This window comes from Cotesia glomerata, unplaced genomic scaffold (assembly GCF_020080835.1).
Source record: "Cotesia glomerata isolate CgM1 unplaced genomic scaffold, MPM_Cglom_v2.3 scaffold_11, whole genome shotgun sequence".
In the NCBI taxonomy this organism is placed as follows: Eukaryota; Metazoa; Arthropoda; class Insecta; order Hymenoptera; family Braconidae; genus Cotesia; species Cotesia glomerata.
The window spans coordinates 443,923-465,432 of record NW_025401443.1 but is presented as its reverse complement, the minus strand read 5'-3'; the positions used below and the strand labels follow the sequence as shown (position 1 = coordinate 465,432).

Here is a 21,510-nt window from a genome sequence, read left to right as displayed (position 1 = left end):
AACTTAGCAATTTTATTATAATTTTTCGTTGGGTTATCCCTCTTAGATTCCACACAGATCCCACTGGGGAAAATTTAGAAATTGTATTTTTTTCCGTTGGGTTATCCCTCTTAGGTCCCACACAGGACCCTATTGGGAAAAACTGAATAAAAATTTTTAATTTTGCGTTGGGATTTCCCATTTAGGTCCCACACAGACCCTTTTGGGAAAAAATGAATGAAACTACTTATTTTTGCATTGGGATTTCCCATTTAGGTCCCACGCAGGGCCCTATCGGGAAAAACTGAGTAAAAAATTCTATTTTTACGTTGGGATTGCCCGATTGGGGGCTAATTAAGCCCTTATAGGGATTTCCCAATTGGGCGTGCCTCTTCGGGACCCAATCAGATCCAGATGTATACGCTGGGTAATCCCAAAGTAATTTCTAGTCGGGTCTTTCTCCACTATGTTTCTGATTAATTTGATGCCCAAGTCCTGCAGTCAACGTTGGATCACGACCAGTTTTCTGATATGTTTCCTCGTCATTGACACGTTTGTTCATCTCCCTCTGGTACTCTTCCCTGTACATCACCACAGTCGAGTTCCCTATGTCTGATCTCATTACCAACAACTCTTTCTGTAGTGTGAGAAACTTTTTAGTGACTCTAATATTCTTAATAAACCTACTATGTCGTTTTTGATTTCTCTTTATCACACGTCGATTTTTAATATAATTAATCACAATGTTCACCCCTCTCGTTCTTAAGTTGTTCCTCCACTCTGAAAGTTGATCATTCGACAACTGATCATCCTTGACTCCGTTAACACACCCCTCAAGATCTTTAATTATATTCACCAATGGAAGCTTGTCATTTGATGTTGGGAAACCGAAGTTGGAGTCTAGATTAAGAATACTCTGAACCTCACCCGGGAGTTCTATCATGGTGAAATTATATATCCTCTTCGTATCAGCTGAGTCTACATTTTCGATCAGATGATCTTGTAAATTCCTAAACTTCCGCTAATTTGAACGCCTGGTTATTTTGAAATTCGTTTCAGAATATCGCAGGAGTTTATTATTATGTATTTTGTTTACTATGAATGATGGAATGTACTTATATAGAATTCCGAGTAATAACATAAAATAGCCGCAACAGCGCCGTACGGAGTCTAAGTGCCCGCAACAGTGCCGCATCACAGCCGCAACAAATCCGTGATAAAATAAAAAACTTATAATTGCCGCAACACCATCGCAATACGGCTGCACTATGATAAATATTTCTAAAATACTTCTTAAATCCCGCAACACCGCCGAAACACAGCTGCAACAAATCTGTGACGAAATTATAAAATTGAGATTGCCGCAACACTTCCGCAACATCACCGCAACACGGCTGCACTGTCCTGAGTAAAAATTTAATTATTATTTTCTACTAGAAAGGTATATTATTTATAGCTTAGGTATATATATATATATATATATATATATATATATATATATATATATATATATATATATATATATATATATATATATATATATATATATATATATATATATATATATATAGGGGGAATTGATTGTTAGTAATGAAGTCGGAACTATTGTTGTTACTATTGCTGGGTTGATGTGTGAAGTTCCGTCTGCCATTGCGACCACCTCGACCGCGCCCTACTTTTGTCCATCTAGGACGGTTCATGTTGTTATTGTTGTTATTATTATTAGGATAGTTGTTGCTACCAGTAGCGTTATTATTATTATTATTATTATTATTATTATTATTATTATTATTATTATTATTATTATTATTATTATTATTATTATTATTATTATTATTATTGTCATTGTTGTCAATGTATATGCCGCAGCCTTTACATCTGTGGCCGTATATATCATTGTTGTTGTTGTTGTTCCGATCATTGTCGCCAGCGATACTGCTCAGGGTAGGCATTTTGCTATTGTTACTATTGTTATTGCTATTGTTATTATTATTGATATTTCTATTGTTATTGTAGTGATTGGTTGAAATGATTTGAATTGAATTATTGTGAATTGGTGTATGTTTTAGGGTGCTATTGTCTGGTATGACATTTATGCTGCTAATATTAATTATTGCCTGAACAGTGTCGGCGGCGCCAGCAATCGGAAGTGGCGAGTCAGCCCGCGCATCAGCGCCACTGATATCAATTGGATTGCTATTGCTGTTGTTGCTATTTTGAGGATTATTGACTAGATTACTATTGTTAAGTATGACTAGATTTGTTTGACTACTATTGAAGCTTTGGTTGGTACTATTGTTGAAACTATTGTATAGTGTGACCAGTGTTTTGACATCAGTGGCAGTGGGGGACTCAGAGGCGTAGCCGTATTTGGTGGGGTTCTAATAATAACATTAGGAAACAGGTGGGAGGTCTCACTCACCGTCGCTACTGGTGGCTCCCTCTGATTCCCTGTCTGTGGCGGGCTTATTGGCCTTGAAATCCCCTCTCCTGTCCCCAGTACTGAGCAACTACTCTCGTTCAACTCGTTGACCATGGCCAAATTGCCCACAATCAATGTGGGACTTGACTTTGTGGCCATGATCGGGCCCCTCATAGCCGTTGTCGTGACCGTTGTTGTTGTTGTTGTTGCCATGAGTGTCGCTGAGGAAACAGCTACAGGCAGCACTGACGTCTTCCTTGGCCGACCAGGGCCCCTAGGAATGGCACTAGGTGGAGCAGACTGTGCCCTGGTCCTTCTGGTAATTGCCTCAGCGTAAGTGGTCGATGGAGTTGTTGTTTTGGCCAGGTTAATCCGGGGCTTTGCCTAGGTGGTGGCATTGAGTGGCGTTGAGGACTTACGTTTGGTGGACGTCAATGGTGGTGGTGGTGTTGTGCTACTGCTTGGTGCTGCCTGCTTTGTCCTCAGGAAGGCTGTAATGGTCTTGGTGTTCGTGACCTTGACGTTGGAGACCACTCGCGGTTTGGTCAACTTTACATGGCTGCTTTTTGATGCACTGGTGGCGCCTGGCGTGGCGGTACCAGTACTGGAGGTCTTTACTGTTGTGGTGGAAGGACGAGAGGTTGTGAGTCGAGTACTGGGCGGCAAGCTGCGACACGTGGAAGTGGATTCCCTCCTAGTGGTCCTGGTGGTGCTGTTGGTGGTGGTGAGCGACGACCTAAGTGTGGGGACGCTACTAGGGGGGGTCCGTATTGCCACGGTGCTGCTAATTGAGGAGCTACGCCTCCCTCCACTCGCTACATTTTCATTTGTGCTACTGCTCCTCCTATCTCTATTACTTGGGACGACCGTGCCAGTGGAAGCCATGGAGGCACGGGCTGCTCCAGCTCCACGAGCTTTTACGTTCAGAGCAGTTAGCCCCGATAGTATTCTCCGCGTGGTAAAGTAATTATTTGCGGGTTCTCCCCTGAGGGGGGAGCCTACTGTAATTTCCGAGGGGCCATGGTCACCCGAGTGCTCTTTGAGGATATGTGCCTTCACAGTTTTCACCGGGTACTTCCCGGTTCCAACGAATCCACAAATGTTACATTTGTGGATCACGTTGGTCTCGAGGTGAGTATGCTTGAAATGCTGCACGAATGCAGCGTGAGTCACATATACCCCTTATATATACCACAACACCGCTGCAACACCGCCGCCGTGACACTGCTGAAACACCACTGCACTACCTTCGTTTGGTGGTATACATTGAAATAAAATATTTGTTCATCATTAAAATAGCTAAGCTAAATTTATTTAGTTAACTACGACTTGCAGCGCAGTTGGTAATGTTCGAGACTTTCATGCAGACGACCCAGGTTCGAATCCCATCGCAGTTTAATCATTATATAAAATTTTTCCAGGGTATTTCGATAGGCGTGCTGCTTCTGTTCAACCCAGGGGACAAAATTAAAAATATACTTCAATAATACGACTAAAAAGAATCAATAATTTCGCGGTACTTTGGCCTTATTTAAAAATTTTTTTTTGTTTGAATATTAGGCATTTGAATAAAAGGAGATTAAAGAATAGGTCTTACATTAAAATTTATGTTCAAGTTATTTATTAATTAATTATTGCGTGATAAATTAGTTATGATGCCATTTTTTGTGAAATTGTAGCTATGCTTCAGCATTGGGGTACAGCAGTGTTGCAGGGGTGTTGCGGCGATGTTACGGCGACGATTTTAATAACATCAAGCAGCGTGCAGCTATGTTGCGGCGGTGTTGCAGCGATAATTTAGATTAAAATTAAGCAGCGTGCAGCTGTGTTGCGGTGGTGTTACGGTTATGCGAGTCGAAAATAAAGATTTGATGTTGCGGCGCTTTTGTCTTCTAAACGGCTGTAGTACAGCGGTGTTGCGGTAGTGGATAAAAATTTTATTTTTTAAAAATCAATTTTTATTTTTACTCGGAACTTGACGTAAATTTTATAATTAAATATTCCAATGTAATTATGTTTTAGATCTCATGAAGAAGTTGGAAATAAACCAACGAAACGTTGAGATATTTTTGGAAATGTAACATCTTAGTTTTTTATTGTCCAAGTTCCCGAGAAAAAAAATTTTTTCCTTAATTTATTTTATACCATGTGTGGCGGTCATGTGACCGCTGACATTAAAATTATTTAAAAATTAGTAAAAATTTAGTTAAAATTAAAATTATTTTGTTAGACATTTAGGCTACAGTTAAGATTTGAAATTGTAAAATGTAGTAAATTCAATAGAATAATTTAGTTGTAAACTTTCAGTTGTAATAGGATTAAGTTGTAAATATTTGTACATTTTAAGATCCGGAGCCTTTTCTCTCCGGCTTGTGGGTTTTTCCCATGAGTTTTTTCCCAACAACTTTCCTCAAACCTTTCCTGTTTATTACTCTTTTTTCTATGTGCAATAAACCCAAGCGATAGAGGACCCGAGGTCAGCATGGCCAGCTGTACTCTCGGGCCCGCTGACGTCACGAAGGCTTATTGCCCCTTTGCACTTTTCTCACACTTTTCTATTTCCCGAAGATTTTCTTCGTGTCCCTTCGCAAATCTTCGGGGCCTTCTACCCCACTACTACCCTTTAAACTTCGACTCTGATACCCAAAGTGCAGTAGTGGACACCATTATTCCGACCTAACTCCCCGTCCTGAGTGCACGTGGCTCCGGGTGATATATTTCTGTCGTGAATCGTTACAATATACATAGTAAATTAACCTCACGTTTACTTATTAACAGAACCTACCACCGTACCCATTAAAAATCCTAAAGTGGTGACCCCGTGAAAAAATACAGTGATTCTAGTGCGGTAATTCTGTTTAGTTAAATTCAATGTAGTTAATTAATTTATTTATTTACAAAAATATACAATTGTTTCCTTCTTTTCCTCTCCCGCGTATCGCTAAAATGTCTTTTTAAACATTCTTTTAGTGCAGAATGAGTGTAAATTATAAAAATGACTAACGAAGAAGAGAAGTAACCCGCAGGCAACAAACCCCGAGGTCCACGCCACTACTTCATACGCGCCGCAGCTACCCGAGTGCAAGAATGACGACGTGGAAATGTGGTTCGCACTCGTCGAGGCAGTTTTACAGCATCGCGAATAACTTCGGAGAAAACAAAATACGCGATGATTTTACCGAAGCTACCGACCAGCGTGGCAATGGAAGCTCGCGATCTCATATTAGGCGAACCAGGAGATGCACCATACACGACTTTCAAAACCGAAATTTTGAAAAGACTTGGGACCACCGAGGACCAAAGAACGCGCCGGCTCCTGGAAAGTGAAGAGATGGGTGACCAAAAGCCGTCCCAGTTCCTGCGCCGCCTGCAACATTTAGCGGGCAAAAATATTGCAGAATCAACAGTGCGCGCCTTGTGGAAAGGACGTCTGCCGCGAGAGCTACAGGCTATCCTGGAGATCGTCAAAGATCAGCCACTTGAGAAAGCAGCGGAGATAGCGGACGCCTCCATCGTGCATATGCCGATCCGCCCCAGCCTAGCGGAGGTAAACCGAACAGCGCCGAAGCAAGAGGACTCCTTGGTGGAAGAGATGAGGAAGCTTAGTGCGGCATTTCACCAGGAAGTCGCTACGATGAAGAGGGAGATGGCAGCAGTGAGAGCAGGACGCGATCCGGTGCAGAACAATTCTAGTTCCCAGAAGCACAAGCAACGACGCTCCAGATCCCGCTCGCGTTCAAATTCAAGAAGTCAACGTCCCGCGGACTTGTGCTGGTATCACTGGAGATTCGATACCAAAGCCACTCGGTGTACAACCCCTTGTGTTAAGTCCCCGGGAAACCAGCTGGGAGGTCGTTAATGACGGCAAACGACCAATGCCCGAAGAAATCACGCCGTCTATTCGTCTGGGACCGCTCGTCGAAAGTGCAATTCCTTGTGGATACCGGGGCAGACCTCTGCGTCTTCCCCCGACAACGACTCCGTGGCTCGCATGCAAAGTCCTCTTACGAACTTTCAGCAGCCAACGGCACCCCGATAGCAACATACGGGTTTGTCACGCTTTCACTCAACTTGGGACTAAGACGCGACTTCACTTGGAGGTTCGTCATCGCAGACGTCTCCAAGCCAATCCTCGGCGCAGATTTTTTGGCTCACTACGGACTCTTGCCAGACCTGCAGAATAGCCAGCTGATCGACTCGACCACTCTGCTTACCTTCAAAGGAAAGGTGACCGAGTGCGAAGAACCAAGCATAAAACGATCAGCGGGTCATCAATGTTTCACGATTTACTGCGAGAGTTCCCGGAGATCACACGCCCAGATGGTGCACCCCGGCAGGTAAAACATAATACTAAACATTACATTTTAACCACACCAGGGCCACCAGTCGCGCAAAAACCGCGACGGTTAGCTCCAGACAAACTTAGAGCAGCCCAAAAGGAGTTCAACAAGATGGTTCAGATGGGTATCGCCCGTCCAGGAAAAGGATCGTGGGCATCGCCTCTTCACATGGTTCCCAAGAAGGGGACGACGAATGGCGAGCCTGCGGCGATTATCGCGCATTGAACGTGCGGACGTACGCAGACAAGTACGGAGTACGACATATCCAGGATTTCTCTCAACATCTGGCGGGTAAGAAATTTTTTTCAAAAATAGATAGCTCCAAGGCATACACCCAGATACCCATGGCAGAAGAAGACATTCCGAAGACAGCCATCATCACACCATTTGGACTTTTTGAGGTTCTTATACATGACCTTCGGATTACGCAATGCAGCTCAGACCTTCCAGCGCTTCATCGACGAGGTACTACAGGGTCTGGATTTTGTCTTCGCATACATCGATGACATCCTCATCGCATCAGAAACACTCGAGGAGCACATGAAGCATCTCCGCATCGTTTTTGAGCGATTTAAAAAATACGGACTGGTGGTAAATACAAGTAAGTGTGTATTTGGACAATCACAAATTGAATTTCTCGGTTATTTAGTATCCAGCGCAGGTACACAGCCACTCCCTGAGAAGGTCGAGGCAATAAAGGCTTTCAAACTGCCCGATACAGCAAAGAAACTCCGAGGATTTTTGGGTATGATTAATTTTTATCGCAGATTTATACCCAAAGCTGCTGCAGTCCAGGCACCTTTAAACAATCTACTCCAGGGTAACATTAAAGGAAACGCACCGGTACCCTGGAACCCTGAAGCAATAAAGGCTTTTGAAGCATGCAAGGACAGCCTCGCTGAAGCTACCTTGCTAGCTCATCCAGAATCAGATGCTCCACTGGCGATTTTCACCGACGCATCTGACTTTGCCATCGGAGCAGTTCTCCAGCAACAAGTCAAGGACAATGGCAACCTCTGGATTTTTTCTCAAAGAAATTAAGCCCAACCGAGCAGAAATATGGAGCATACGATCGGGAACTTTTGGCTATCTACCAAGCAGTCAAACACTTCAGACACATGGTCGAGGCAAGGCAATTCACGATCTACACAGATCACAAGCCGATTACCTTTGCCCTTCACAAAAAGTCAAGCCAATGTTCACCGCGCCAATTTCGCTATTTAGACTTCATCAGTCAGTTCTCGAAGGACATCCGCCACATTCCAGGTCCAGACAATGTCGTAGCCGACGCCTTATCCCGGATCGAAGAGCTAGAAGCCACGATTGATTACCCGGCTCTTGCGGAGTCTCACAAAGACGATGAAGAACTACGAGAGTTTATACAAGGTAACAATAACTCAGTATTACAAATAAAAAAGATGTTAATTCCAGGTACAGACGTTTTCATTTTCTGCGACGTTTCAACACCGGTAGCACGCCCATTCATCACGACTCCATTTAGAAAAGTCGCCTTCAATGCAGTGCACCGTTTATCGCATCCTGGTGCGAACGCGACAGTCAAACTCATAACACAGCGTTATGTCTGGCCGTCGATTAAAGCAGACTGCAAGCAATGGGCTCGGCAGTGTATCCAGTGCCAACGTTCAAAGGTATCAAGGCACGTCTCAGCACCCATTGGATCTTTTGCGCCGCCATCTACGAGGTTCGAGCATGTCCACTTGGACATTGTCATCATGTCAACATCGGAAGGATGCAGGTATTGTCTCACTATGGTAGACCGTTTTACGCGGTGGCCAGAAATTGTACCATTACAGGATCAAGAAGCTGCAACAGTAGCACGTGCGTTCTACGAAACCTGGATCGTCAGATTTGGGACTCCGCTAAGAGTTACCACGGACCAGGGCAGACAATTCGAAGCAAATTTGTTCAGACAACTTAACCGGTTGGCTGGCACGAACCACTTCAGAACGACAGCGTATCATCCAGCTGCGAATGGCATGGTCGAGCGTTTCCATCGACAGTTAAAAGCTGCAATCAAGTGTCATGAGAACGAGCGTTGGACAGAAGTTTTACCAACAGTTCTACTAGGAATCAGAGCAGCTTGGAAAGAAGACCTTCAAGCAACAGCGGCAGAGATGGTCTACGGACAGCCACTGCGAATTCCAGGAGAGTTCCTAGTGTCGCAAGCGAGGCACGAGGAAGATGACAACGCAGCTGAGTGGGTCAAGAGTCTCCGAAAACAGTTCACCAGTCTGCGTCCAGTTCCAGGCTCACGCCATGGTGGTAAGAAAACATTTATTTTTAAAGATCTTGCTACTTCTGCGCAGGTTTTCGTCCGTCACGATGGTCCCAAGGCGCCATTACAAAGCCCATATGAAGGACCGTTCAAGGTAATCAAGCGCAAGGAGCGAACATTCGTGATACACGTAAGAGGCCACGACGTAACCGTTTCAATCGACCGACTCAAACCAGCATACGTGATGGCGGATTCTTCCGACGAGCCAGAACCAGGTCCATTATCTGCAGACCAACCACCAGTGGACTACCCAGCTCCGTCCACACCAGAGCTGGTAGACCCAGCACCAGACGAGCCAACGATGTTTAGCCCGTCGACACCATCAGCAACGCCAAGCACGCACAGTAGCGGCCATCAGCCGCCAACCCAAGGACTTCCAGAAGAAGACGCGTGGCATACGCGAACAGGAAGACGTGTCCGCTTCCCGGACCGCCTTCAGGGTGGTTTTCGTGAACTCATTCACTGGTAGGGGGGTGATGTGGCGGTCATGTGACCGCTGACATTAAAATTATTTAAAAATTAGTAAAATTTAGTTAAAATTAAAATTATTTTGTTAGACATTTAGGCTACAGTTAAGATTTGAAATTGTAAAATGTAGTAAATTCAATAGAATAATTTAGTTGTAAACTTTCAGTTGTAATAGGATTAAGTTGTAAATATTTGTACATTTTAAGATCCGGAGCCTTTTCTCTCCGGCTTGTGGGTTTTTCCCATGAGTTTTTTCCCAACAATTTTCTTCAAACCTTTCCTGTTTTTTACTCTTTTTTCTATGTGCAATAAACCCAAGCGATAGAGGACCCGAGGTCAGCATGGCCAGCTGTACTCTCGGGCCCGCTGACGTCACGAAGGCTTATTGCCCCTTTGCACTTTTCTCACACTTTTCTATTTCCCGAAGATTTTCTTCGTGTCCCTTCGCAAATCTTCGGGGCCTTCTACCCCACTACTACCCTTTAAACTTCGACTCTGATACCCAAAGTGCAGTAGTGGACACCATTATTCCGACCTAACTCCCCGTCCTGAGTGCACGTGGCTCCGGGTGATATATTTCTGTCGTGAATCGTTACAATATACATAGTAAATTAACCTCACGTTTACTTATTAACAGAACCTACCACCGTACCCATTAAAAATCCTAAACATGTATGAGAACCACCAAGAATTTAAAATTTAATTATTTCAGTGATATATGCCGTCAACGCCAAAGAAGTTTTACTTCAATCGCGCGTAAAGGTTACACGCACACACTTTTTTTTTTAATCTTTTTCACCCTCTTCGAGAGTTGGATAAGAAAATTTTTTTACTATCCCATTCCAGATACTTCGAAGTAACTTATAATTAAAATTCATGAACTTACCTCAAAATTTGCATCTAACGGTCTATTTTCTTGAACTACAGTAGCATCAGCTGCAGGGGCCCATTCAGCCCGTGAAAAGAGTGAGGATAAGACTAACAGGAAGATGTGATGCTTTTTTTGTTTTAGTGGTGCACTAAATTCTTTTTCACTACAACGACAGAAAAAATTTACTTCGAAATGAATTCACGCGTCTGGCAAACTTTGCCGAAGGTGAATTTCGTAAAATATGTTGTGGGTACCGACGTAATGATATTAATTAAATTTTCGATTAAAATTCATTATAAAATACAAGTTTTTGTAAATATGATTCAATTAAATTTTTTTAATATTCTAAAGATGAAAATTTTTGTGAAGTATACACATAATATGTCAAGTATGTTATTGCTAAACCTCTGATAATGAAAATTTCGATATGTAGGACAAAATTGTTATGTCCAAGGGCGTTTTTAGGGTGGTAGCGTAAACGGTGAAGGTTTGGACTAACAGTTTAAAGAATACGCAACGGAGGTTTTAATTCCGTTGTTTTAATTATTTATGTGGGACGTTTTCGATGTACGAATTTACCACGCCTTCGTTTGAGACTGAGCACGGATTTATTGAGTATAGATGTACTTACTACTTGCAGGATTATTTCTTATGATCGGATCCGTGATTCCTTGGCTGCTGTTAGCGCCTTCTCCTTGAATGGGCCCTCTGTTGGTCTTTGCAGCGGATGGATTTGGATGGATTTGGGCTGCTTATCTTAAGGGCTTCTTATTTTTATGAAATGAACTTATTCGAAACAGATTTCACTTCTTTTTAAGATTTATTTAACAAACACCAAAACTTTTAAACTTTTTACTAAACGTAATTTATTTATTTGAATTTTATTTATTTGAGCTAACGTCCTCCAGTCCCCCGTAGGGTAAAGTGCGCAAATTTAGCTTTAACGAAATTTTTATTTACTTATTGACCGAATTCTCGCCTAAGTGCAGAGCATATTAGAACTTTGAGAATAAGACTCTCTAGAATTTATTTAATAATTAATAATTAATAACTAATACGTGGCCTGCCGGTTAAACCGCGTCCAAACTTCCTTTAAGTGCAGTGCAAATTATAGCAAAGAACTCTTACAAGGCACGGGACCGTCAGCTAAACGCGGAAGTCGAATTAAATAACAAAGACGAGGCGTTGGCTGTTGATCGCCTTTTTAAATACTCGCGGTGCTGAGGTTGCAGAAGTTCCCGCTAGTCAACTAGCAGTCACGTAGCTTATATTTTATTGTGGCTTTCGCGCATGGAGAAGTCTTCCATCTGCGCGGGTGATTTAAATTTAAAAGAAAAATTTTGCGGGTGGACATAACATTACTCCGGAAAAGCGAGGAGCTAGTATAGCTTATCGGTTTTCCTATGGCCACCTCCCCTATAAGCAAAAGCCACTTACAATTTTTAGTTTAACTTAATGTATCTTAATATAATAAAAAGAGTAACAAGAGGAGTCATCTGGCGCGAATATTTGAATTTATAATTTAATCTCACGTTGCATTATATGCTGACGGATGGCTAATCCTCCTCACTTCTCGATTTCACGAAGCCGTGTCGAGTGTCAGTATTGTCTCAGTAATGAATGTATTAAAGTAGTCTTGTGAAGATTTCTATAATGTATCCTACTTTGAACAATTTTGAGGGGTATGACACCTGGTACCAGATGGCCATCATGGTTCATGGGGAGAAGGTAAGCTAAAATTTGATATATATATGAGAGCTGAAAGGGGAGAGGAAAAAAAATGGAAAAAAAAATTTTGTTTGGTTTTTCTTTGTTTTAGGACATAAGAGCGGACATCCGAATCTTGAAGGCTCTAGCGCGTCCGGTGAATCCAGGCCGGGCGCTGCTCTTGGCGTCTCGATTCATGGACGTGTTTGGTCCTCTTCCTCCGGAAGTTGTGGAGGCAGTAACCTTTTTCTGCTTCCAAGGCTTTGAAGGAGAGGCCGAGCCTTCCAAGTTCGAGGTCGTGGTTTGCCCCAATTACGAGGACCTCGAGCGCCTGTCCTTCACCTTGATGGAGGCGGTTTTCAACGGCTTGGTTACTATGCCCTAAAGGTGAGTTGTCAGAAGATTTTCCTTTTCCTCGTCCTCTTGTTTTTAACTTCCCGCTAAGAAAATCGAAGATTTTCAAAAGTCGGGAAGTTATTGTTTTCACCCCGTTTTGCAAAAATCGAGTTTTCATCAGATCTCGACATTTGAAGCTTCCCTGACTATCCCTGCGAGGTTGTCACTATGTCTTGATGTGTGTGTGTGTGTGTGTGTGTGTGTGTGTGTGTGTGTGTGTGTGTGTGTGTGTGTGTGTGTGTGTGTGTGTGTGTGTGTGTGTGTGTGTGTGTGTGTGTGTGTGTGTGTGAATCGCTTAAAACTTTTGAACGATTGAACCGATCGGAATCCACCAAACGGCGTTCTAAAAAGTTCCCTCAAATTTAGATTTCCTATGAATTTAAATCGATTCGGACCAATAGATTTTGAGAAATTTTGAGAAATCTCAAAAAAAATCCGAAAAAATTTTTTTTTGAAAGTGGTTTTTTTGGAATAACTTTTAAACGGCTTCATCGATCAATTCCAAAAACTAATCCGCCCTTGAGCTTGAAAAATTACGTCGATCACCACTAATCCGGTCAAAATCGGTTGATTCGTTCGAGAGATAGCGTGAACGAAAGAAAACCGAAAAAAGTGTTTTTTCTGAATTACTCCGAAATTTTTCGTTCTATCAATTAAAACTTGAAGATTATTTATGAATCTTAATAAACTGCGTCGAATGCCACCAACCGCGTGAAAATCGGTTCATTCATTCAAAAGTTATTGCGATTTGAAAATTCAAAAAATAGTGTTTTATCAAACTTCTATCAAATTTTTGAGCTCGAGGAGCTCAAAAGCATACAAAAGCTATTTTTTGAGCTCGGAGAGCTCAAAATAACACACAAATTGTATTTATGAGCTCGAAGAGCTCAAAAACGTCATAAGTGTAATTTCAAGCGTTTAGGTATAGAGTTGGCGGGAAGTTGCAGGGATGGCCTTCAGGGTCAACCGTTTTCCTAATTTTTTTTTCTGGGATGTTGGTGCAGGCAATTTTGTGTAATCTTCTGTGTTTTTTTTTTTTTTTTTTTTTTTTAGGCGTGTGTTACGATGGCTAGCTGGGGCGTTGTTGATCGTGCTGCGCTCATCAGATTTTACTCTTATATTTTATCTTATTATATTATATTATATCTTTTTATATTATAAAGTATCATAAATATTTTATGTAGGAAAAGTACCTTAAATTTTTTTTTTTTTTTTTTTTTTTTTTTTCTTTTTTCTCGTAGTAATAATGCTGGTGATAACAAGAAGGTAAGTAAAGATTTAATAGAGAAAAAAAGTAAATATAATATGGAAAACAAATATAAAACTTTAATTATTAGGAATAGAAGGAAGGGTTAAAATTTAGATTTGGGGAGGAGGGGGGGGGGGATTAATAAAAAGAAGTGAGTTTGGTCTTAGGAGGCAGGAAGATAAATTTGTGCTGCTATTTGAATGAGAGCAAGAGTAGTGGTGAGTGTAGGTGTACGTATGCACGTGTATGTCGTATATACGACCTGCACTGAAGGCGGCACAGTGTAGTGTGGTAGGCGTGGCTTACCGAGAGGCGGTCGCAATCGAGCGGACGTTGGTAAGCTGCTGTATCGGACTTAGCGGCTCCATTATAATTGCCGTTAGATGACTCTCCCTGTCCTCTTAATTACTTAAACTTATTCTTCTTTAATATTAATCGTTTGAAATGAGAGTTTTGCGAGAACTAAAATTTTTATCATTTCCCAAAAACATTGATATGAATGACGTTAGCTCCATTAAAAAAAAAAATTTTGTTATTTATCGTATAATTATTATAATTGTATATGTATTTAAAAAAAAATTAGCATGTTTAATATAATCATTCATAATTTGTGGTTATAAGTAATAGTAATATTCTAAGTATATAGTAGAAGTAAACTTATGGTACTAAAGAAGGGAGGAAAAAAAATTTTTTTTTGATAAAATATAGTAATTATAAGATATAGTAATTGTAGTATTTATATATGAATATAGTGATAGTATAAGGAAAAGTTTTTATGAATTGATTTTGGAATTTAATTGGGGTTTTGTGTTATTTCCACTCGTCCCCCCAAGGCCGGAGATAATTCTATTTTCGGTCTTGTGAGTCTTAGAGTAGCAAAACTTTTTTTTTTTTTTTTTTTTTTTTTTTAAATTGGATAAATTTGCTAATTTTCATTATACTATCTACTATATATAAAAAAACCATAAAAATTTGTTTACGTATCTTGAATTAGATCGTATATTCAAACTGTTGTCTATATTGGTGATTTGTAGTCTCTCAGTCTAAATATTTTTGACTTCCTTGACGCTTCAATGGACTCGGGAGCTTCTTTGATTGGTACTTTTGTTGTCGTAGAGACGTCCTTCTTGTTGTCGGTGTCGGTTCTTGTTGGGAGTGGTATGCTGAATTCTGGCAGGCTTGATGATTTTTCTTTGATTGCTTTCAGCTTGATTACGACTGGTTTTTTGTCTTTTCTGTTAGGCCGGAGAGGTTTGGAGAGGAATCGGCGGATAGTTTTTTGTATAGCTATCCCTCCTATTATGAGTGATATTATTCCCATTGTTGTTACCGTTCCGATCGTTATTTTGCGGTTGGTTTCCTCTTTTTGATGGTCTAGGGCTATCAGCGACATTTTGTTTTCGTTTTCTTCCAGTCCTTGGCCCCATGGTTCAAATTTGTCGATGATTGTTGCTGGATCTTGATTCTGCGTGAACAGGTTTGGAGCTTCGTCGTTGATTTTCAGGCTCGAGTTTAACGTTTCCAAGGAAAGGTTAAAACTTGGGGCGATGAGGTTTATTTTTGTTGACTCTCTCGCAATTCCTCGGATTGTATATTTATCGCAGTTTACTTGGCATCCTTGCTGGATGTGTATGAGCCCAGTTCCATTAATTACGCGATTTTCGGCTGTTTGTCCGGGACATCTCCATTGAATATTTTCTTCTTTGCATGTCGAATATGTCCAGGTGTTTTTCTCGTTCATTTTTATCCAGGTCAATTTGCATTTTGGAATTATTCTTATATTACACTCCCGTAGATTTTTGGTTTTCGGGTTCATTAATAATTCCATTTCGCAATCTACCTCGTTCTCCAACTTGGTTGTTTTAGACGGGAGTTCAGGCGGGCATGCCATGTCTGGTCTGATGGGCTTGCAGTTGTTGATGTAGTCCTGTTCAGCGAAGAAATACTCGTCGAATGATGGCTCTGACACGAGGTATTTTGAAGTTGGTTGGATTGTCAATGTTGATATTTTGTCTCCGATTTTTTCAGGTTTTGATAATGATTTTAGTTCATACGCTAGCCATGGTATCTGGTTAAAGAGCGGCACCGTTATTATTATCAGGAAGTATCCGTTTGTTTGTCCTGTTTCTACTGTGGCTACCCTAGCTAGTGTATTGATGTCCATATGGTCCAGAGGTTGAGGTGGGCTTAGCGTCGGATGTTTTTTCATCATATCAGCAGTTGCTTGATGTAGTTGTTTAGCTGACACTGTTAGATAGGTGAGCTTACCCCATTTTGCCTCTTCTATGGTTTTTTCTGCGTTGTTGAGAGTCCTTAGGTGGTTGGTCATCAGGTGGATATGCTCATCTCCAGCCATCGAGAATAATTGACTTCTCTGAAGGTCGCTCAGTTGTTTATTTACTGCTTGCTTGAGGTAAGCTGACGTTTGAACCAGCTCCTTGATTCTCTCGGTTATATTTACTTCATGTTTTAGAATTTCATTTATTTCACTTCTGATGATGTGAGTGTTGTTCTGTGATAAGTGTACTAATTCCCTATTGTCTTGGTATAATTTGTCTATTTCTTTGGTGATATGTTCCTTGTCACTGTAATCCATGGTTCCAAACAGCTCTCGTGCGATTGTGCCTACGAAGCCGAACCAGGGCACTCTCTTGGTGCGGTTTAGTGGATTGAGTTCTTCTAGTTGTGGGTCTTCAAGGAGTTGTCTCAGCCGGTGTTGAGCTTGTTGGATTTTTGCTTGTATTTCTCGATGGCTGTTGACCCTCATGTATGACATGCAGATTGAGTTGTTAAATTTTTCCGAGCATATTCCGTATGCTTCCCATAGACTCTGATTCGCGTGTGGGTACATGTTCACTAGTTTTTTGATGTTGATGGAGCTGACCAGTTGCCATTCCTCTCGTATTAAGTGAATTTTCTTGAACGGATCATACAGTAGACCTGGATTAGTCTCCATTGGTTTGATTTTTACCTCCCCTGCGCCCCAGGCCAGGTATTCAAGTCCCAGGAGGAGAAGTACCACGATATTCATGTTGGAATTTGATTGGTTTTTTTTTTTTTTTTTTTTTCTGAAACAAATGACTTGGATTCTTTTTAGTCGAATTTTTCACGGCTGGCTGGTTTTGCCTTATTTGGGTGGGTTAATTTTCTTTTCCCGTTTTCCTTCTCTATGATTAAATTTCCCATTTCATTTATTTCGACTATTTCGTATGGGCCGGTATAATAGAGATCTAATTTATTTTTCCTTGGTTTTTTTAATGTGTACACGAGGTCTCCTACATTAAATTTTGCCGGGTGAATATGTTTATTCAATCGGACTTTTGATTCGTGTTTCGCTCTAGTTAAATTTTCCGCGGATATTCGTTGAATTTCGGATATTCGACTGATCAGGTCCGCTAAATAGTCGTTGTAAGATTCGATTTTGATGAAGTCCGGAAATTGAGTCGGACTTCGAGCTTTTCTTCCGTATAAGATTTCATATGGGGTGAATTTTGTAGCAGTGTGAACGGTGGTGTTATAATTTAACATTGCCATTGGGACATACCGATCCTAGTTATTGAATTTGTCTACGTACGCCCGGAGGTAATCGATTGAAGGCTGGTGGGATCGTTCTAAGGCTCCGTTCGATTGTGGATAATAAGAAGAAATTGTTATTCTTTGAATTTTCAGTGCTTTTGCTACCTGTTGGATTAACTTACTTGTAAATGATGTGCCCTTATCTGATAGAATTACTCGGGGACACCCGTAAAGAGCGATATAATGATTTAATAAAGCATCTGCAACAGTAACTGCTCTGATGTCCGGGAGAGGAACTGCCGCAGCTGCCTTTGAAAAATTATCTTGGATTGTTAAGATATGTACATTTCCGTCAGGGGTCATAGGTAAGGATCCTACAGTGTCTATACTAATTTTTTCAAAGGGTTCGAAGGGTGTATCGGTGATAGACATTGGCTGTTTTGTTTTTATTCGCGTAAGTTTATTTTTCTGGCATATCTCGCATGCTCGGATGTAATTATAGATTTTATCTTTCATTCCCGGCCAGTAATATTTTTCGCGAGTACGCCAATAAGTTTTTACCACGCCTTTGTGGCTCCCTATTAAGCTGTTGTGATTTTCTTCGATTATTTTTGTCCGAAGCGATTTGTCTGATATTTGTTTGATATCTTCAAATGCCGTTTGCGCTTCTTCTGTCGATATAAAGGGTTTAGTTTTTCGCGTAAGATCTGTTATGGGTTTGGCCCTTTCAGCGAAATTTTGGATAAATCGTCGGTAATAATTTGCGTCCCATAAATGTTCTCGCTTCCGTATGGTTTCTCGGTCACGAAGCATTTTTAAGTGATGAAACCTTTTTCGGGTCGGGTCTTATGCCGTCCTTCGTTATTACGTGACCTAAGTAGTCTACTTCCGGACAGAGAAATTTACATTTTTCCGGTTGGAGTGTGAGACCTGCTTCTCTCAATCTGTTAAATAATCTTTGAACCCTTACTCTCTTACCCTTACGCTTACGCTCTTCCAAGATTTTGCCATAACTAACTAGATCATCGATATAGATAAAGAGTTCCGTCCCTTTTAACCCGCTTAACGTGGAGTCCATCATTCTTTGAAAGATAGACGGAGCACACTCGAGGCCGAAGGGCATACAACAATATTCCCAGTGACCATCTGGTATAGAAAATGCCGTTTTTGGGGCATCTGCAGGGTGCATTGGGACCTGGTGGAAACCCATAGCGAGATCGAAGACGCTGAAGAAATTAGCGTCGCCTAATTGATCTAAAATATCGATAATTAGGGGTAATGGATAGGCATCTCTTCTAGTGATTTTATTTAGTTGTCTAAAGTCGATAACCATTCTATATTTTTTTATAGAAGGGTCATTAGATTTTTTTGGTACAATCCACAAAGGTGAATAGTACGGAGAGTTAGATTTTCGAATTATTCCCTGTTTCTCGAGATTTTCGACCTGCCTGGCGCTTCTTCCTGATGTTCTAGGGGAAATCGATACTGTTTTATTCTCACCGGTTTGTTGGTGGTAGTTTCAATCCGGCAGGTGAAATTTTTCGAGCAACCTAGCTTGTCTCCCGGGAGATGAAAGACGTCGTGATTATTTCTTATAAGGGCTTGAATTTGCTCTTTTTCTTCTTTATTTAGATGATCTAGGGATATTTTCTGGAGTATGGTCTTAGTACGTTCTTCCGGGTTGACTATACGACTGGAATTTTCGATGTTACAGAGGTCATCGGACTCGTCCCCGTCTGAGCTAGGGTTACTGAACTCGAACTCTTCGAGTGCTTGAGGTCCGATATTTATGTCAACTGGATTCGAATTAAAATTTATAACCATACACGTGGCGTACCCATCTTCTACCTTGACAACGGCCTCTCCTCCAAGTACTCCGTCCGGAAGATTCATTCGAGGGAGGTATCCCTCTCTGTTCTCGAAGTCTTGGACTGGTACTGCCACTACCATTTTCATACGAGGTGGTAATGTGTAGCTTGAGGAAGGCTTTGTTTCAAGGCTAAAGGAGGTCGTTTTTGTTGGACAAGATAATAAGACTAAGGTTTAATTGTCATAAGAGATTTCAGCTTTTTCGGTTTCAAGGAAATTGTTTCCCAGGATTCCTACTCCGGAGAATGGCAAATCGTCCTGGCAAACTTGAAATTCGACGTCGATGTTGAGAATTTTCAATTTAGCTATTCCTAGGGTCTCAAAGGTGCTGTCGCTGAGACTTCGGAATTTTCTGGCTTTTCCAGTGTCGATAATTGTTTCTGGTTTTAGAGCGGATACATAAACGAGGCATACATCCCCCCATGTATCGATAAGGAATCACTGATAATTACCTAGAAGCTGATTACACGATATGTATACTTTTGGCCCGGTTCCTAGAGCGAGGATCTTTTGTTCAGGGAACCTTCGTGGGTTAATGATCGGTATCGGTTGAATGGGCCTGTTTTTCATTACTAGGGTGTTCCAGTAAAACGAGATGGTTATACGATTTTGAATAAAAAATTCGTTTCCGAGGATCGCCCTGTAACCACCAGGTGGTTCTGGTACGAGATGGAACGTCGTTTTAACTCCAAATATTTTAAGATTTATAGAACCGGTTATAGGCATTGAGCTTGTAGCAATGCCTCCGACTACTCCCGTATTTTCGATGTTACAGAGGACCTCGTCGAATAGTTCTTCGATGCAAAGTAAGTTACGGTCGGAACCGGTGTCGAGAAGAGCGTTTACTCCTCCGTTTCGAAGTGCTGGACTTCGTAGATGGACTGTGGGGCTTCTTCCTGTTGTTAGACACTTTGGTTCATCCTCGTTTGGGACCGTAGCTCTCCTGCAGTCATCATCTGCGGGTTTTGTGGTCCCGGTTGTGACGTCATGGTGGTCTGTCCTGGTTGTTGTTCCGGTCTGGGAGGAGGTATTGGCTTTGTCATCGTTGATTGATGTTCTAAGACCTGCTTCTGGGTGTTTTGGAGGATTGGTCGAGGGTATTGATTTTGAAAACCCCGATATTGGCCCCTTTGATATTGCTGGTAATTGTTGGGTGCCCTCGTTGATGGAGACTGGATGGGCATACTCGCCATTGCCTCCGCTTGACGAGCGCCCGACCCGTTTAAAGGCTCGTACGCGTCTCGGCGTTCTCCCTTTGGGCAGAATGGGTAGTTACAGATTATTGAAGGGTCCGATTTGTGCCGTAATTTAGCTTCTTCCGACTTCGTCTTCCTCGAAGCGTACCGCCCTCTTAGTAGGACCTAATACTCCCGGATGACAACAATTTTGATTGTAATTTGGAAAGTTTCGAGGTTGGTAATAGCCTTGTGTCCTAGGCATATATTGCGAGTTTCGCTCGGTTCCAAACGCGAAAGTAGAACCCATTGTTTGCTGTTCTGGTTGATAACTTGCATCGTAGTAACTGTCTTCATACATGTCGTGAAATGGGTCATCGTAATAGTCAGTAGTGTGTAATGGTCCAGTCGCGTTCGTCCTTGGACCTTAACTAAGTTCTTGGTATGCTAATGTGCGGGGTAATTCGCGATAATTACCTCGATCGTGATAATCGCGCGAGGATCTCGGCATTTGCGGGTAATGTCTGTTACCGTCTGGTCCCGCTCGTCTGTAATATTCTACTGAGGGTGGAAGTGATTCTCCTGGTATGAGTCCGTCGTCTCTCATGGCTCGTCTACGTTCTGGTCTTCTGTAAGCGTCATTTTCAATAGCTTTGTACATATCGTCCAGGGTTTCAGCTCTTTTGATTTTGCAGAGGCATCGTAAAAGGTCTGGTAAGTATTCGTACAATGTAGTAGCTGCTGTTTTTTCGAATGTCCATTTTACCACGGCCTTATCAGCTTCGGGAGCATTGAGCTCAATGCCACGAATCATCTCGCTTAACCGGTAATAAAAATCTTCGATATTTTCAGAATCTTTTGGAGCCGCAGCAGCTAAATTTTTCTGCCAGGTGATATATGGGTCTCCCCTTTTGAGTTTTCGACCTAACACGAGTAAGATATCTTCTACCGAGGCTAGTTCGACATGTTCAACCAATCTTTTGGTTTGACCATATAATTTTTGGGCTATACGGCGGGAAAAGAAGTCTTGATTATCTGCTGGAATACTCGGTAGCCAATTTCTTACGATTCCATCGAATAATTCGAAATCTTTCACGGCGGTTGGACCTTCTCCATTGAAGTAGGGAAGGGCATCGTGTAATTCCTTAGCTAGAGTTTGTATTTGGGCATTAAGGTTTTCCTCGTTTATTGAGGTGTCTACGCGGAAAGTTCTTCTTGCCAT

General features: G+C 41.6%; 4 protein-coding genes across 4 annotated transcripts; 2 read left to right on the top strand and 2 right to left on the bottom strand.

Annotated features, from left to right (window-relative positions):
* Positions 1–424: 424 nt before the first annotated feature.
* On the bottom strand, positions 425–2,515 carry LOC123273583 (putative mediator of RNA polymerase II transcription subunit 26). The gene is made up of 3 exons (XM_044741023.1): positions 2,402–2,515; positions 1,856–2,360; positions 425–957 (listed from the first exon to the last, which is right to left on the bottom strand). The coding sequence occupies exons 1-3, from the start codon at positions 2,513–2,515 to the stop codon at positions 425–427; spliced, it is 1,152 nt and encodes a 383-aa protein (XP_044596958.1).
* Positions 2,516–2,785: 270 nt separating this feature from the next.
* LOC123273582 (uncharacterized protein PB18E9.04c-like) lies at positions 2,786–3,286 on the bottom strand. Its single transcript, XM_044741022.1, has one exon. The coding sequence runs from the start codon at positions 3,284–3,286 to the stop codon at positions 2,786–2,788; it is 501 nt and encodes a 166-aa protein (XP_044596957.1).
* Positions 3,287–5,570: 2,284 nt separating this feature from the next.
* On the top strand, positions 5,571–6,260 carry LOC123273581. Its single transcript, XM_044741021.1, has one exon. The coding sequence runs from the start codon at positions 5,571–5,573 to the stop codon at positions 6,258–6,260; it is 690 nt and encodes a 229-aa protein (XP_044596956.1).
* LOC123273580 lies at positions 6,260–6,966 on the top strand. The gene is made up of 2 exons (XM_044741020.1): positions 6,260–6,734; positions 6,779–6,966. The coding sequence occupies exons 1-2, from the start codon at positions 6,260–6,262 to the stop codon at positions 6,964–6,966; spliced, it is 663 nt and encodes a 220-aa protein (XP_044596955.1).
* The last annotated feature ends 14,544 nt before the right edge of the window (positions 6,967–21,510 follow it).

What these genes read in the sequence shown, in the direction of transcription:
- LOC123273580 (XM_044741020.1), top strand. Translation starts at nt 6,260, where the DNA reads ATGACGGCAAACGACCAATGCCCGAAGAAATCACGCCGTCTATTCGTC. An exon ending in CGCCCAGATGGTGCACCCCG is followed by an intron (nt 6,735 to 6,778) that starts GCAGGTAAAACA and finishes TAACCACACCAG; the next exon opens with GGCCACCAGTCGCGCAAAAA.
- LOC123273581 (XM_044741021.1), top strand. Translation starts at nt 5,571, where the DNA reads ATGATTTTACCGAAGCTACCGACCAGCGTGGCAATGGAAGCTCGCGAT.
- LOC123273583 (XM_044741023.1), bottom strand. Translation starts at nt 2,515, where the DNA reads ATGGTCAACGAGTTGAACGAGAGTAGTTGCTCAGTACTGGGGACAGGA. An exon ending in GGGAGCCACCAGTAGCGACG is followed by an intron (nt 2,361 to 2,401) that starts GTGAGTGAGACC and finishes TGTTATTATTAG; the next exon opens with AACCCCACCAAATACGGCTA. An exon ending in TGATATATACGGCCACAGAT is followed by an intron (nt 958 to 1,855) that starts GTAAAGGCTGCG and finishes TCGAAAATGTAG; the next exon opens with ACTCAGCTGATACGAAGAGG.
- LOC123273582 (XM_044741022.1), bottom strand. Translation starts at nt 3,286, where the DNA reads ATGGCTTCCACTGGCACGGTCGTCCCAAGTAATAGAGATAGGAGGAGC.